At 42.9% G+C, this 18,445-nt stretch overlaps 1 protein-coding gene across 1 annotated transcript in view; it reads left to right on the top strand.

Moving 5' to 3' along the window:
* Positions 1–11,033, top strand: part of LOC124773493 (matrix metalloproteinase-24) — a 162,405-nt gene extending 151,372 nt beyond the window's left edge. The window contains exons 9-10 of the mRNA XM_047249407.1: positions 3,967–4,103; positions 10,149–11,033. Of these exons, the coding sequence (XP_047105363.1) occupies positions 3,967–4,082 (116 nt within the window). The 3' untranslated portion in view covers positions 4,083–4,103; positions 10,149–11,033. The remainder of the gene's footprint in view (positions 1–3,966; positions 4,104–10,148) is intronic.
* Positions 11,034–18,445: the final 7,412 nt, after the last annotated feature.

Below are 18,445 nucleotides of genomic sequence, written 5' to 3' on the forward strand. Positions count from 1 at the left end.
CTCCTTGTGCGTGCTTACTACATTGCCTCACAACGATGTTCTGAAAACACAGAGAAGATGCAGTGTACGTCTGAGCAGGAAGACACTGCCTGCGAAAGTCAGAGATTCTGACTAGAGTTTCTGTACGCCACACAGACGTAACAGCAGAGCTCTATCCTTCGAGATTAAAACAACTTCTTCAATCGAGCATGAGATAACTGAACATCGTAGATGGCAGATGACATCGTAGGACCTAGTTAAGAATTTGCAGCAGGGCCACGTAGTTTAGACTTCTAAATTTGGTTCGTTATTTTGTGAACAACCAATATGTGTAGGTAATAGTGTATCTGCAGTTTTGCAGGCTGTGGAGAAATTGGTCAATGAGAATTGAACCGATTGTAAATCTGCCAGTGTACCCGCAAATGCGGTTTCAGCAGGCGTTGCCGGACACTCCACTCACCAGGCAGTGGCAAGTAGCAGGGCTTCTTCTCGATTAGTTGAGGCGACGCATTGCTGACTGGATTCGCATTCTGGAGGACAGCGAACAATACCCCTGAGGAGGTCTAGAATTAGGTCTCCCGTGATTTCTGTACATCGTTTAAGTACGGATAATTCGAAAAGGCACAACTGATTTCTTTCCCTACCCTTGTCCTGTCCAAAGTTTTATTCCATCTCTAATGATCCTGTCGTCTAGAGGACGTAAAATCCTAATCTAACTTGCTTGGAGTGTTGATACCACATCTGATCATTCCTGTAGAAGCGTTTCTGCGCGCTACCACGCACTGGACGCAAGTGATGGGGCAGTGGCCTGTAAGAATGTTTTCCTTTGCGGATCAGGACGTGATAGCACCGACTTTTGTCCTGGAACAACGTCGGTGGTCACACGAGCGGATTGTGACAGTCTCATGAACACAGTGCACGCGCTGAGTCAGTACATGGGTGAACTGGTCTCTGACCGGAATGGTAAAGGATGGTTCTCCAGAAGGTCGAGAAGTCGTTCCCCAGCGAATTCCCCAGTAGCCGACAATTCACCCCAGACAGACCTGTGTTGGTACGAGAAGTTCAGAGACCGGGCACACAAGTGAACTTTGCCGTGTGCCTTCCTCAGTGGTAAACGACAGGAGAAACTAATTGCTTGAAATATACAGTCGTAGTCCTTGCGCCTCTCCACTACAGGCCGCATGACAGGACCCAAGATTTTGGTGGACACCGGTTCTGACCTACGTATTTTCCCGTGGGCCCGGTTACACAAATACCGACCGGCCACCTCGTTTTGATTTTCCGCGGATAATAATTTAACTATCTCGACGTACGGGATTCAGCAGACCGAGCAGGATCTGCCTTGGCGTGAAATTTCACAGTAGTGGTTGTGAACGAACCAATAATCGGAGACGATTTTTTAGCGCATTATCTTCTGCTGCCAGACGTCACCAAAGCTCTTGCAATAGGCTACGTCACCGGGATATCTGCCTATGGATTCCAACGTTGCGCGACAGTACATTGCGCCAAACTGATCCAGTCAAAGGGCAATGGGTACGCTAAACTTCTAGAACAGTTTTCTGGTATCACGATGCCTCCTGGAGCCCCACGAAAGGTATGTCACAACGCTACATATTATACCGACACTATTGCAGGTCCACTTACTTCATGAAGACCCAGACGTCTTGCCCCTAATCGACATACCGTTTCCAAGGCGGAAATTAATACTGTATTGAAGGAAGGCATCATTCGCCCACCTAGCTGACCCTCGTTGTCACACCTACATTTAGAACCAAAGAAGAACGGTGCATGTTGACCATGTGGTGATTACTATGCGCTGAATGATAGGACACTACTTTGTCGCTACTCTGTTCCCCTATTGAGGGATCATAATTTTGCATTATGTTGGTAAGAGTCTTTAGCGTACTAATCGCGCAACAGCATAGACACGTATTCACGTGGCTGTCCGGTGTGGCCGAGCGGTTCTAGGCACTACAGTCTGGAACCGTGCGACCGCTACGGTCGCTGGTTCGAATCCTGCCTCGGGCATGGATTTGTGTGATGTCCTTAGGTTAATTAGGTTGAAGTAGTTCTAAGTTCTAGGGGACTGATGACCACAGAAGTTAAGTCCCATAGTGCTCAGAGCCATTTGAACCATATTGATGTAGCTGAAAGAGACATTCCGAAAACGGCCATTATAACGCCGTTTAGCGTATATGAAAGCCTGTGTATGATGTTCGGATTGAGAAATGCTGCGTATACATGGCAAATGTTTATAGATTTAGTTTTATAAGGATTGCGTTATTGCTTTGCATATCTATCATTTTTTCAGAAACCGCAGAGGAACATAAACAGCACCAGTTTGAGGTAAAACGACTTGACAAATAGAGGGTAATGAGGAACACCTTAAAGTGTGTTTATGGCTAGGCAAAGATTACCATTTTAGGCCACCTCGTATCATCATGCGGATCACTGCCATTACTGCTGCAAGTCGAAGCTATTTTAAGTATACCAGGGCCAGAAACTGCTAATAGACTGCGAAGATTCCTGCGAGTCATTAACTTTTATCGATGTCACCCACTTCATGCAGCAGAAGTCTAAGAGTCTCTTATCTCAGCTTTAGTTGGTCCTAAGGTTAGAGATAAAATGTCAAGCAGTGACCAGAGTCACTGGATAACATGTTCGAAGTAGCTAAGAAAAGTATAGCAGATGCAGCCCTTCTAGCACGACCGACTTTAGAAGCACCTCTCACGCTCATAGTACACTGAAGAGCCAAAGAAACTGGTACACCTGCCTGATATCGTGTAGAGTCCCCGCGAGCAAGCCGAAGTTTCGCAGCACGACGTGTCATGGGCTCGGCTAATGTCTAAAGTAGTGCTGGAGGGAAATGACACCATGGAACCTGCAGGGCAGTTCATAAATCCGTAAGAGTACGAGGGGGTGGAGATATCTTCTGAACAGCACGTTGCAAGGCATCCCAGATATGCTCAATAATGTTCACGTCTGGGACTTTGGTGGCCAGCGGAAATGTTTAAACTCAGAAGGGTGCTCCTGAAGCCACTCTGTAGAAATTCTGGACGTGTGGGGTGTCGCATTGTCCTGCTGGAATTTTCCGAGTCCGTCGGAAAGCACGGTGGACGTGACACTTGGATGATGTCGTCCAGGATACCGAGCAGCATACATAGCACACGCCCGTTTTGACTACAATAGCCATACATCAGCATGATATCGATCTATTCCGCAATTGGTAAACGGTCCATTTTAACACGAAGCAAATACCGTCTTCGCAAGCAGAATGCTACCTGATACCATGTACTTATACGTTTGTGACTATTACAGCGCCATCTATCACAAAGCGAAAAAAAGTGGTCCAATTGATACATTCATATTTCTTTGCGTACTACACGAATATGTACTAAAAATGGGATTTCATATTTAAAAAAACGCAGTTGATATCCGTTTGACCTATGGCAGCGCCATCTAGCGGGCCAACCATAGCGCCATCTGGTTTCCCCCTTCAAGCTAGACGAGTTTCGTTCTTTGTAGTTTTTTCGTTTGATGCTTATTTCGTGAGATATTTGGCCTGGTCACTATCAGTGGACCACACTGCATATATATGGCCTTTTGGCGTTATGGCCTTTTGGCCTTTGTCCATTTTCAAGTACCACACTGAAAATGATTCAAGAACAGAATGAACAATCTGGTCATTTAAACTGGTCCTATCAGGGTTCCGTTTTTACCTTTTTAGGTAGGGAACCCTAAAAACCAAACAAATTTTATTATTGTTTTCCTTCTTCATCGTAAAGTATCAGCGCTCATTAAAATAAGGGAATAGTAAAATGCTAGCCAGACAGGTACTGTGGATTGTATTTCATGCAATTAGTGGTATATTTGCATTCAGAGTTAGACGCCATAAATATGCAGGGTGTGTCTGCAGATATAGAGAGTAGGATAAAGTTTTTGAATATGCATGCAAACCGCGCTACAGCCGCCCTCTTTCATTTGCAGCGAAGACAGCAGGCAGGAAGAAGCGGAGGAACAAGAACCGGCGCGCCAGGCGCCGCAGGAGGCGTCCGGTCCAGCGGCGGCGAGGGAACGCCGGCCTGCTCTGCGCCTGCGATTAGCACACCAGTAGCCCGACTCCGGTACGTACCGCGCCGAGCCGAGCCGCCGCCGATAGAGTAGAGTCAAGCGAGGAGGAAGTAAGCAAGCACTCCGGACAAAAATCCAGTCGCTGTCAAAAGGCACCACACTAATACCGTGCAACGCAGCCTCTTGTCGGCGAACAAGACAGTCCGCAAGCTTCTTCATACTTTGCCGTCCGCACATCTTGTACAAATTTATTCGCTTTGCCCCGGCAGCGCTGGTTCGGATTAACTTGGATTGTCGCCGGCCGCTTCTCACCTTTCCGTTGATGACAAGCTTCAAACACATTGACTTTTGCCCGTTTCAATTTTCCTGAAATCCTCTATTTTGTCGTATCGTTCCACAAACTCGAATTTTCTTTTCAAGTAACTTCTCTGCAGGTTCTACACTGTTATAATAATTATCCCTGCAGAGGTGATGCCAGTTTCCATCAGAAGGTGTCAATAGTTCCATCACTATTTTTGCTAATGGATGTCCAGCGCCGGAATATATCTTGAATGAGGAAATGTATGCCGTACTCGAATCACAGCAACCGAATGAGTATGCCATATTTCGTAATTTTCGACGGATTGTACACTTTAAAATTTAACCGTCCACGCCACGGTATCATTCCTTCATCAGATGAGATGTTTTGACTTAGATTAAACGTTCCTTTAAAGAATGAGATTTTCACTCTGTAGAGGAGTGTGCGCTAATAGGAAACTTCCTGGCAGATTAAAACTGTGTGCCTTACTATTAACGCTTCAGTGATCTCTACTTCCACATACGATTCCTCTTTCGTACATGTAGATGCACTGGACACAATTTAGTCTGCTGGATGACGTTGATACTGTCCAGAAAGAAACTCGCACCTGTAGCCAACGTCGCTAATGCACGCTTTTCTCGGTTTGGAGGTATCCGGTTCGATTTGCGGTGGTGGAAGAAATTTTCACCACCAGCGTTTGACGGAATGGGAATTATCTGACTTTGAAACTATGTCGTCGATAAAAATTCCAAAACTCTCTGTAGTCTCTCAAGAACTAAGGGCAGGGAGACGCTTTTTGTGCTGTTAGAGAACATATTTTCACACAAGGACATATCATTTGGCGCCCCTTCTCAATCAAACTAAAAACTAAACCACGTCCGAACAGGTCTCCGAAAGCGCAAAGGTACCGATCGACCGCCGTATCATCCTCTGCCGTTGGCGCCGTACCTCCCCTAGCCAGATCTTAATACCATTGTGACTATTTGGTAGAGTGGACCAAACGGAGCAGTCATCATACCCACAAGCTAGTAGCTGTCTAATTATCACTGAGTGGTTTCAGCTGTATATGGCATATATTAACACTATGCCGTCCGGCGACACCACAGTGGTGTCGTGCGCGAAACAGCGGTCAACAGCCGGCGACTCCACTGTGATGTCGTCTACATGGTATCGCTCAGTGGCCGGCGACACCACAGTGGTGTCGTGAGCATAGTATCGCGCAGTGGCCGGCGACAGCACTTAAGTATCTTTTGCATTCTGTTGCTGTTTTGCTTAGGTAACAATAAGTTAACACGACAGCAAGTTTTTTGTTTTTGTAAGTACTTGGGCCTTTTCATCATGGCGGACAAAAGAGACAATAGGATTATTTACAACGAATGAGCGGTCGTCTTGTCTGACGTTCCGGACGACTTGGCCGATTTGGAATAAGACATTGGATATAAAAAAATGAAAGTTAAGCAGAATCGTAGGAAGATAGTAAAATACGACCAAGAAGAATTCAGCTCCTACCTTCCAAACTTTACAGAAGCTCTCCTGCGAACCTTGCGCAGACGAGGTGCTGGCAGAAGTAAGGCTGTCAGTACGGTGCGTGAGTCGTGCTTGGGTAGCTCAGTTGATGCCGCCACGATAGCTCAGCGTGCTCGGTCAGAAGGTTAGCTACCCGGATCAACAAAGAACCTGAATGGCTGTCATCGGACGTCCGCAACGAACATATGCCGGCACGGTAGCTCAGCGCCGCAACGACCAAACCCAATGATTAAAAAAAAGAAAAAAAAAAAAAAAAAAAAAAAAAAAAAAAAAAAAAAAAAAAAAAAAAGGTTGGTAGAGCACTTGCCCGCCAAAGGCAAGGTCCCGAGTTCGAGTCTCACTCGGGCACACAGTTTTAATCTGCCAGGAAGTTTCGTTTCCATAAACTTTTTGGAAAAATAATCAATTACAGATTCCAATTTGACAAGCCGGTCGGCATTAGCCGGTTTATTGTTGCTGTCGGAAAAATGTAAAAATGCTAATATTTGTCTGAATCGGTTGCGGGACATCATTTTGCGAAATATCAGTGTGTCTATCAACGGATTCATTGACCAAAATCATCGATTCGTGCTTTTTTTACAATTCCCATAAGGATGGCAAGCCCAAACCATTTTCTAAGTTCGGGTCCCGTTACGTCGACAAATTTGACTCTAGTACTTGTTAGTTTCGTTGCTAATATATCAATTAGATCGTTCCCAATATATAATTCTACGATATCCTCGACGTTCTGTTTATCTTTGGGAAATATGTTTGGACCCAGGAATCCATCAAATTTATTGTTGGTCCTCGGTAAATCAAAGTCTGACCACTGTGCACTGTCTTCTTCGTCTGAATCAGTTGGCAACCATAGCGTTCGCCGAATTCTTCTTGGTCGTATTTCACTATCTTCCTACAATTCTGCTTATCTCTCATTTTTTGATATCCAATGTCTTATTCTAAATCGGCCAAGTCGTCCGGGACGTCACACAAGACGTCCGCGCATTCATTGTAAATAATCCTATTGTCTCATTCGTCCGCCATGATGAAAGGGCACAAGTACTTGTAAAAACAAAAAACTTGCTGTCGTGTTAACTTATTGTTACCTAAACAAAGCCGCGCGGGATTAACCGAGCAGTCTAAGGCGCCGCAGTCATGGACTGTGCCGCTCGTCTCGGCGGACGTTCGAGTCCTCCCTCGGGCATGGGTGTGTGTGTTTGTCCTTAGGATAATTTAGGTTAAGTAGTGTTAGGCTTAGGTACTGATGACCTTAGCAGCTAAGTCCCATAAGATTTCACACACATTTGAACATTTTGAATCTAAACAAAACAGCAACAGAATGCAAAAGATACTAAATAGCTGTCTCCGACCACTGCGCCATACTATGCTCACGACACCACTGTGGTGTCGCCGGGCTGCATAGTGTTAATATATGCCATATACAGCTGAAAGCACTCAATGATAATCACACAGCTACCAGCTTGTGGGTGTGATGACTGCTCCGTTTGATCCACTCTACCAAATATTCTCAGTGGTATTAAGATCTGGCAAGGTGAGGTACAACGCCAACGGTATTGCCGTAGCGGTAACACCGCTCCCGTCAGATCACCAGATCACCGAAGGTAAGTCCTGTTGGGCTTGACTAGCACTCGGATGGGTGAGCCTTCGGGTCTTTGAGCGCTGTTGGCAATTGGGTTGCACTCAGCCCTTGTGGGGTCAATTGCGAAACTACTTACTGAAAAGTAGCGGTTCAGGTCACGAAAACTGACAACGGCCGGGAGAGCGGCGTGCTGACCACATGCCCCTCCATATCCGCATCCAGTGACGCCTGTCGGCAGAGAATGATACAGCGGTCGTTGGGTACCTCTGGGCGTTCCGACATCTGTTCGGACGTGGTTTAGTTTTTAGTTTGATTGGGAAGGGGCGCCAAATGATATGTCGCTTGTGTGAAAATACGTTCTCTAACAGGTCCTGTCCAAATGACAGATCAGCACAAACAGCGTCTCCTGCTCTGAGTTGTTGAGAGACTACAGAGAGTTTTGGAATTCTATCGATGACATAGTTTCAAAGTCCGACAATTCGCATTCCGCCAAACGGTGCTGGTGAAAATGTTTTCCACCACAGTAAATCGAACCGGATACCTCTAAACCGAGAGCGACGTTGGCTAGAGGTGTGGGATTCTTTCTGAATTATATCAACGTTAATCAGCAGACTAAATTGTGTCCAGTGCATCCACATCTACGAAACAGAAATGATATGTGGAAGTAGTGCTCACTGAAGCGTTAAGAGTAACTTAGTTTAAAATAATGGTATTTATTGACGTGCTAGACGCATTAAACGAGGAGTTGTCTCCTAGATAAAGCCGTTCGTAACTAGAAGGCGTTCAGAACCTGTCAGCATATTTCGATCTCTATCCATTCAGATACTCCCGTCAGCTGCATCGCCGAGTCGTCTTGGAGTTCGTTTTAGTGGGCTACGTGGACACCAGTATCAGTGGATATTCGCAGTAATAGTTAACACGGTGTATAATAGCTTGCGAAGATGCGGATATCGCAGGTGTCTCAGAAGATATCCGCAATGATTAACTGCTTTGTGAATAGAAGTTAAAGGACAGTGTCAATGTTTTTATACGAATTTCGTCAACTGAAGAGCGCGAATGGAAAATGTTCTAAGTCCAATTTTTTCACAAAACGCTTCTTCAGTGCTGTTGTGTTCTCAATACTCTGCGATACGTCCCTAGATTTGGTCCACGCGCTCTGGTAGATGACGCATGGTCACTGTGTCAAGCTGCGCTTCCTTCTGGAGTGTTGAAATTTAAAAGATAGTAAGAACCAGTTTTTGATGAGCCACAGTTTCAGTAGTTAGAAGCCTAATGTTGTATTTCTGTACTTATATCGTCACAAATAGAACGTAGTGGCTCTGAGCACTATGGGACTTAACATCTATGGTCATCAGTCTCCTAGAACTTAGAACTACTTAAACCTAACAAATCTAAGGACATCACACAACACCCAGTCATCACGAGGTAGAGAAAGTCCCTGAGCCCGCCGGGAATCGAACCCGGGAACCCGGGCGTGGGAAGCGAGAACGCTACCGCACTACCACGAGCTGCGGACATAGAACGTAGTGCCTCAGTATTAATGATACTTCGAATAAATACTTTCTTCCCACTATTTTGTCGAAAATTGCCATTTTTTAGATCGTGGCTGTGTACAAAATACAAGGTGATTCTTGTAAAGAAGAAAACAGCAACTAGCAATTGTTAATAACGCTTTTGATTTGCACAAACAGCGCCGTACCGGTTTCGAACCGACAACCTAAACTTGAACTAACTTATTCTAAGAACAACTCACACACCCATGCCCGAGGGAGGACTCGAACCTCCGGCGGGGGGGGGGCCGCACAATCCGTGACATGACGCCTCAAACCGCGCGACCACACAGCGCGGCAAAATTTTGTTGGCATTTGTTTGGTTGAGAGAGGGTAAGTGTGTTTCAAGAAGTTGTATCCATAAATATTACGTAATTTTCTGTTGGCGCACATCCTCAAGAGGGATGCGAGAAGTCTACAGAGATCGTCTCCTCTAAACAAATACACAATAAAATGCAAATGCCAAAAATGGAGCCGCGTGGGGTAGCCGTGCGGTCTAGAGACGCCTTGTGGCGGTTCGTGCGGCTGCCCCAGTCGGAGGTTCGAGTCCTCCCTCGGGCGGGGGTGTGTGTTGTCCTTAGCGTAAGTTAGTTTAAGTTAGATTAAGTAGTGCGTAAGCCTAGGGACCGATGACCTCAGCAGTTTCGTCCCATAGGAACTTACCAAACATGGAAATAATAAAAGAAACAAACCTTATAACAGTAACTGATTAATCACGAGATAATTTCTGCTGTCACTCCTCGCGCAGAGAGGCTGATTAGATTTGTATTATTATGTAGAGTGGTCTAATTTAATAACGAAAGTTTCTGGTAGTATACAGTACATTAAGTGCACATCCGTGAGAGGTTAGCTTGCGATTAGATTCTCTTACAAGTAAGTCTACAGGTACACTATCTTACTAATTTTCAACATATCAAACAGACAAGACATCTTTAAAACTAAGTAATATGTCATGAGGGAAGGATCTTTGCAGAGAACACGTGCACTGCAGACGATATGAGTACCGAATAAAATGTAAAAATAGAGTGTAGTGTACGCTGTGAACATTGAATATATTGGGACAAACTGATTTAGAGCACTTAAGAATGTAAGAAAATCATTCAATACACAAACACTTCGTTTTTGGTGTACTTTTTTCATTTTTCAGGATTGCACTCAGCAGGGATTTGTGGATGGAGAGCTGGCTATTCGACGAAAATAGAGAAATGGAGAAATAAAGCATCCCAGAGAAGCAAATTCAAGAGAACGAATGGCATGCACACACAAATGGCGGAAACTGGACGGAAATGAACAGACTATGACTTTTCCGGGCTGGGTATGTTACAGAGTTTGCCTGTAGCGACGGACCAACATTGCCCCGAGGATATCTCAAGTTCATGTTGTGTATAAAAATTACATTTCTCAGCTCCAATCATGGAAGTATATGTATGTTGTCATGAACGCTTTCTGTGACACCACTTTTGCAAATTGTTGTCTTGAGAAAGACTATTTGAACGGTGCGCTAAGTTTTAATTTTTTTCGTCATAAAGAAGCCATAACGAAGGGAAATGCACTTGAAACGTGACATGAGCCCTACACAGATTTGAAAAACTGTTGCTTTCTGTCAACGAGGATATGCTGTGCAAAGAGGTTGTTTATAACAAACCAATTTGTCCCAAAATTCTTTTGTATTACTTCAACGCTTAACAGAGTTGGTTCTAATAACATTGCGAGATTAAAAGATATAGTTTAATTAATCTTTGAGTTCATACATATGTCATGAGACAATACTTTTGTACGAGAGTAAGCTAGAATGATTGTTCACGGGTGCCATTAAGAATAAATTTTATTGACAATTGTACGACAACTTACTAGAGTCAGAGAGTGGCTCAAACTATCTATGTTGTAGTTCCTAATCTGTCTCCTCTTGTAGCTCTGATATTCAGAGCGATATTTGTGTTCATATAAAGATTTTATAACACTTTGTTCAACTGTACATAAACATTGTGTGATGTACTGTCTATAAAGTTAATAAAAATAGCATTTCTCTGTATTTTAATGTAAACCCTCTTTTGCACTTTCATTTCAGAAACATAATTAAGAATTTCTTTCGCAAAAGGCTTGTTCATTGTGCACTTTGAGGAAGGGGACGAATTAATTATTTTCGTTGCCATTTAAGAAAGTTGCTTCTGAGATGTTTCGATTTTTATTGTAGAATAGTACATTTACTAGCATTTTTTTCCATTATGTGGTATCTCAAGGAACTATACAGTGCGTTCGGAAAGTCGCTGTGCATTGGAGAGTACGGACTACGAATGCAGATTACGTTGGCGGTCCGAAACGAAGTTGCCAGAACACCATTTGCAAGAACTGTTTTTATACGCGATTGTTTTTTAATTAGTTCTGCTGTTGCGTAACATGTTACTGTTTAGTTCAGTTGATGAAAGTTACTGAAAGCGATGTGTAGTGTGTAGATGTTTTATATGTTTACAAATTATGGTGATTTCAACTGAGAAACGTATTTTTCTTATTGAATATGTGTTTCGACGATGGGATAAATACACAGATTTATGTAGGAGGCATTTATTGAAAAAAAAAAAACAGAAACCGTTGTACCTCATCTTAATGCTTTTCGTAGACTTGTTGAGAAATTTCGAGAGGCAGGCTCATTGTTAGAAGCCGAAAGAACTGGAAGACCACTTTAACTAAACGAACAGAAGTTGTTGGATATTTTTGACTCTATGTAGCAGAAACCAACAAAATCATTGCGCAAGTTGGCACAAGATAAAGATATCGGGCTTGCAACCGCACATAAAGCGATTAAAACAAAACACTGAATTTATTCCCATATAAAATGACGGCAGTGCAGGAACTGAAATTGAGGATCATGGAAAAACAAATCAGTTGAGAGGAATACCACTGATATTCTTGATGTCACCTTCTAACAAACGGGGTCAGATCCCACCTCTCTTGTCGTGTTGACAAACAATACACACGATTATTGTCAACGGAGAATCCGCGTGATGTGCTTCAAACGCCACTGTATGAGCAGAAAACTGGAGTGTGGGTAGCAAAATCCGGCCGGTGCATTATTGGACCTTAATTTTTTTTATGAAACCGTGAATAGTGAACGTTATTGTCTGATGAACTTCGATTTAAAATGGGCCAGCTAAAGGAAGACGACATCACCTAATCATGATTTCAGCTAATAACGCTGTGCATCTTCTGAAAAAGGTTCTTGAGTAACGAGTCATCTCAAAAAACCTATGGCCCCCTTGCTCGCCGGACCTTACTTACTACACCGGACCTCTTTCTTTGGGGAGCAGAGAAAGTTGTAGTGTATCGCAATCGCCCATGCACGCTTTGTAACTTAGAAGCTGAAATAACTGCGGCTGGAGAAGCATATAGCAATCAGATCCGCAGAAAATATTTTACAGTAAAATTAAGATGATTCAGACTCGTATACCCGCCCCTGGATGTCATTTCCCAGGTATGTTGTAACTGAACAGCAACTTTCCGAACACCCTGTATTTTGACACATCGAAGAAAAATGGCACCTGCTTGATTCTGCAGACAGGTTGCTGGCAAAACAGGTAAGTCCCGTGAAATATACCTATGAAGTTTTTCACAAAGGAGTTCTTGCATAACAATTTTTTGATTCACTTGCAGCATCAAATTCGGATAAAATTCCAAGCTTTCGATGATATCCTCCATCATCTTCGTTAGTATATCATCGAAAGCTTGGAATTTTATCCGAATTTGACGCTTCAAGTAAATCGAGAAATTTTTACGCAAGACCCATGAAAGCTCTGGAAAAATAGAGCAGCCACACTTACAAAATTATTAATAATAGTTTTGGACTTCTTTGGTGAGGATCATGTTTATGTATCCAGACTCGCTGCAAGTTGGGAAGATAATTCACTATTCGATCTAAAAGAGAACGATATACTTGTGAGACTGACAGTAAATGTGACAAAGGTTTTTGATGACTTAAATACACTTCAAGATTTGGTTTTTATTTTCATAGTGAGTGATATTAATTAAAGGCCTGTATGTGACATGAGTTTCAAACACAAGTCGCTCCGCAAGAGGCCACGTCAGTTGTTCCAGAAGACAGCCCAAACCCAAAATCAACGCTTCGGTATGCACCTACGTCTCTGCTCTGTATAAGGCTGTAAACAGAGTGGCAGAGAGTATCTTTGGTTGTAGCATAAAACATTATTTTCTTTTTATTCTGTTCAGTACAAAAAGCTCACGTTGGAAGACAGGATGCTAGTCTCTCTTTGTTGTTCCAGCTGATCGTACAAAAGCGGTATTTAAAGTTCTGTTGAGAGATAATCGCTTGATGCTTTATAAGTATGTATACAAGCTTCTGGCGGTTCATTTATTATGTCCTTTACAGACGCTGCTCCGTAAGTGAAACAAATCCACGATATTAGGCTTCTTTTTTCGAGTGCCATTATTTTTCAGCGTTCTTCTCTTCACTGATTTATTTCTGGAGCGCATAGTTCCGTATTTGTCTAACTTTGGAGTCATATATCTAACTCTGGATGATGACAAAATCTTGTAGCAATCTAAATCCATGTATTATTTAGCACTTCTTCGCAGCTTTGTTATCTGTTGCGTCTGATGTTGTAATTAAATCACAAGGACCCAGAGGTGCCGAATTGGGGCGTTTCCACACTGCTATACTGCACAAAGTAGCCCGCTGGTCATTAGGACAGAACTACAGAATAAAGTGTATACAGAATGGAAACAGCTGAGATCCATGCGCCAAAATTTAATGCGCATCAGTGAAGTCTGCCATAATGAAATCTAGAAAACAGTTTGAAGCCAGTGGCGAATATATGCGTTTCGTTTAGTTCGTGAATTGTGCACTTCAGATGCAGGTAAATACTTGTTTTATGTACTGTAAAAATTAGAAACACATAGTGAACAGTAGTAAGAGAAAAGACCACACAGGAAAGTAGCGAGCAATTCCCAAGAAGCGGGTGACAGCAGTACAGGAGAAAATCGAGATTTCCCATTTTCTTGCTGTAAATAATTGGACCTTTTTTTTAAGGATTCGTAAGGGAAAGGTAACCTTTTTAGCTGGTCAAGCTAGAACACAACGGTTCTGGTGTGATGAACGGCTGAGCATAGTAGCAGAACAGTTGCAGGTTTAAATGATAATTAAATCAAGACCCTAAGCTGTCAACAGGCGTTGATATACATCAACGGGGACAGTTGAAAATGTGTGCCCCGATCGGGACTCTAACCCGAGATCTCGTGTTTTCATGGCAGATGCTCTATTCATCTGAGCCACAGAGGGCACATGAACTTAATGTCCACGCACTAAATTCGTAGTGCCCCTGCCCATTACACTCATTTCTCGCGGTAGACAATCTTACCGAGTCCCGTAAGAGTTCGGGGAATGCGTGTGCATCCAGCACAGAAGAAGAAGGTCAATTGCCCGTTAGCCTTAACTATATGAAGACTACATGCCTGAATAATATATTTATAGGTTTACTTACTTTACACAGGCATACACAGGTATACAGAAAATTCATACTTTCTTTTTCTTAAAACATTAAAGCCAATAATCTTTAAAACACTAAAATCATGGAAACTTTTTAGAATGTGAGATACTTAAAGGTAATTACTGAAATTCTAAATCATCAAAAACTTCCTTCCCATTAAACATTAAAACCAATAACCTTTACGACAGTATTTAGAAAAATCATGAAGTTCTAATCTGACATCACTTCTCTACAATATCATGCACATAGTTCACATTCCTCTCCCCCCATGAACCATGGACCTTGCCGTTGGTCTGGAGGCTTGCGTGCTTCAGCGATACAGACAGCCGTACCATAGGTGCAACCACAACGGAGGGGTATCTGTTGAGAGGCCAGACAAACGTGTGGTTCCTGAAGGGGGGCAGTAGTCTTTTCAGTAGTTTCAGGGCCAACAGTCTGGATGATTGACTGATCTGGCCTTGTAACTCTAACCAAAACGGCCTTGCTGTGCTGGTACTGCGAACGGCTGAAAGCAAGGGGAAACTACAGCCGTAATTTTTCCGTAGGGCATGCAGCTTTACTGTATTGTTAAATGATGATGGCATCTTCTTGGGTAAAATATTCCGGAGGTAAAATAGTCCCCCATTCGGATCTCCGGGCGGGGACTACTCAGGAGGATATCGTTATCAGGAGAAAGAAAACTGGCTTTCTAACGGAGCGTGGAATGTCAGATCCCTTAATCGGGCAGGTAGGTTAGAAAATTTTAAAAGGGAAATGGATTGGTTAAAGTTAGGAATAGTGGGAATTAGTGAAGTTCGGTGGCAGGAGGAAGAAGACTTCTGACCAGGTGAGTACAGGGTTATAAATACAAAATCAAATAGGGGTAATGCAGCAGTAGGTATAATAATGAATAAAAAAGTAGGAGTGTGGGTAAGCTACTACAAACAGCATAGTGAACGCATTATCGTGTCCAAGATAGAGACGAAGCCCATGCCTACCACAGTAGTACAAGTTTATATACCACCTAGCTCCGCAGATGACGAACATATTGATGAAATGTATGATGAGATAAAAGAAATTATTCAGATAGTGAAGGGAGACGAAAATTTGATAGTCATGGGTGGCTGGAATTCGATAGTAGGAAAAGGAAGAGAAGGAAACGTAGTAGGTGAATAGGGAATGGGGGTAATAAATTAAAGAGGAAGCCGCCTGGTAGAATTTTGCACAGAGCATAACTTAATCATAGTTAACACTTGGTCCAAGAACCATAAAAGAAGGTCGTATACATGGAAGAGGCCTGGAGATACTCGAAGGTTTCAGATAGATTATATAATGGTAAGACAGCGATTTAGGAACCATGTTTTAAATTGTAAGACATTTCCAGGGGCAGAAGTGGACTCTGCCCACAATCTATTGGTTATGAACTGTATATTAAAACTGAAGAAACTGCAAAAAGGTGGGAATTTAAGGAGATGGGATCTGGGTAAACTGACAGAACCAGAGGTTGTAGAGAGTTTCAGGGAGAGCATTAGGGAACGACTGACAAGAAAGTGGGAAAGAAATACAGTAGAAGAAGAATGGGTAGTTTTGAGAGATGAAATAGTGAAGGCAGCAGAGGATCAACTAGGTAAAAAGACGAGGGCTACTAGAAATCCTTGGGTAACACAAGAAATATTGAATTTAATTGATGAAAGGAGAAAATATAAAAATGTAGTAAATGAAGCAGGAAAAAAGGAATACAAACATCTCAAAAATGAGATCGACAGGGAGTGCAAAATGGCTAAGCAGGAATGGCTAGAGGACAAGTGTAAGGATGTAGAGGCTTATCTCCCTAGGGATAAGATAGATACTGCCTACAGGAAAATGAAAGAGACTTTTGAAGAAAAGAGAACCACTTGTATGAATATCAAGAGCTCAGATGGAAACCCAGTCCTAAGCAAAGAAGGGAAAGCAGAAAGGTGGAAGGAGTAAATAGAGGGGCTGTACAAGGGTGATGTACTTGAGGACAATATTATGGAAATAGAAGAGGATGTAGATGAAGATGAAATGGGAGATATGAGATTGCGTGAAGAGTTTGATAGAACACTAAAAGAAATAAGCCGAAATAAGGCCCCGGGAGTAGACAACATTCCGTTGGAACTACTGATAGCCTTGGGAGAGCCAGCCCTGACAAAACTCTACTATCTTATGATCAAGATGTATGAGATAGTCGAAATACCCTCAGACTTCAAGAAGAATATAATAATTGCAATCCCAAAGACAGCAGTTGTTGACAGGTGTGAAAATTACCGAACTATCAGTTTAATAATCCACGGCTGCAAAATACTAACACGAATTCTTTACAGACGAATGGAAAAATGGTTCAAATGGCTCTGAGCACTAAGGGACTCAACTGCTGAGGTCATAAGTCCCCTAGAACTTAGAACTACTTAAACCTAACTAACGTAACGGTAACACACACATCCATGCCCGAGGCAGGATTCGAACCTGCGACCGTGGCGACTGTAGCGCCTAGAACCGCACGGCCAAAACCGGCCGGCACGAATGAAAAAACTGGTCGAAGCCGACCGCGGGGAAGATCAGTTTGGATTCCGTAGAAATGTTGGAACACGTGAGGCAATACTGACACTACGACTTATCTTAGAAAATAGATTAAGGAAAGGCAAACCTACGTTTCTAGCATTTTTAGACTTAGAGAAAATTTTTGACAATGTTGACTGGAATATTCTCTTCCAAATTCTGAAGGTGGCAGGGGTCAAATACAGGGAGCGAAAGGCTATTTACAATTTGTACAGAAACCAGATGGCAGTTATAAGAGTCGAGGGGCATCAAAGGGAATCAGTGGTTGGGAAGGGAGTGAGACAGGGTTGTAGCCTCTCCCCGATTTTATTCAATCTGTATATTGAGCAAGGAGAAAAGGAAACAAAAGAAAAATCCAGAGTAGGAATTAAAATCCATGGAGAAGAAATAAAAACTTTGAGGTTCGCCGATGACAATGTAATTCTGTCAGAGACAGCGAAGGACCTGGAAGAGCAGCTGAACGGAATGGACAGTCTCTTGAAAGGAGGATATATGATGAACATCAACAAAAGCAAAACGATGATAATGGAATGTAGTCGAATTAAAGCGGGTGATGCAAAGGGTATTAGATTAGAAAATGAGACGCTGAAAGTAGTAAAGGAGTTTTGCTATTTGGGGAGCAAAATAACTGATGATGGTCGAAGTAGAGAGGATGTAAAATGGAGAATGGCAATGGCAAGGAATGCGTTTCTGAATAAGAGAAATTTGTTAACATCGAGTATACATTTAAGTGTCAGGAAGTCGTTTCTGAAAGTATTTGTATGGAGTGTGGCCATGTATGGAAGCGAAACGTGGACGATAAGTAGTCTGGACAAGAAGAGAATAAATAGTAGCTTTCGAAATGTGGTGTTTCAAAAGAATGCTGAAGATTAGATGGGTATATCACATAACTAATGAGGATGTATGGAATAGAGTTACGGAGAAGAGATGTTTGTGGCACACCTTGACTAGAAGAAGGGATCGGTTGGTAGGACATGTTCTGAGGCACCAAGGGATCTCCAATTTAGTACTGGAGGGCAGCGTGGAGAGTAAAAATCGTACAGAGACCAAGAGATGAATACACGAAGCAGATTCAGAAGGATGTAGGTTGCAGTAGGTACTGGGAGATGAAGAAGCTTGCAATGGATAGAGTAGCATGGAGAGCTGCATCCAACCAGTCTCTGGACTGAAGACCATAACAATAACAGTTCACATTATTTACGCATCCCGGAATGTATACAACTGAAAGGCATCTGATAAACCACACAGTCATGGAAATTTGCAGAAGACTGCCAAGGTACAATTTCGTGACACTACAGTCAATGATAAGGCCAATTCACTCTTTGACGCTACATCCAATGGCCGCGTGGAGTGGCCGCGCGGTTTGAGACGCCATGTCACGGATTGC

The sequence above is a fragment of the Schistocerca piceifrons genome, chromosome 2, assembly GCF_021461385.2.
Source record: "Schistocerca piceifrons isolate TAMUIC-IGC-003096 chromosome 2, iqSchPice1.1, whole genome shotgun sequence".
Lineage (NCBI taxonomy): Eukaryota > Metazoa > Arthropoda > Insecta > Orthoptera > Acrididae > Schistocerca > Schistocerca piceifrons.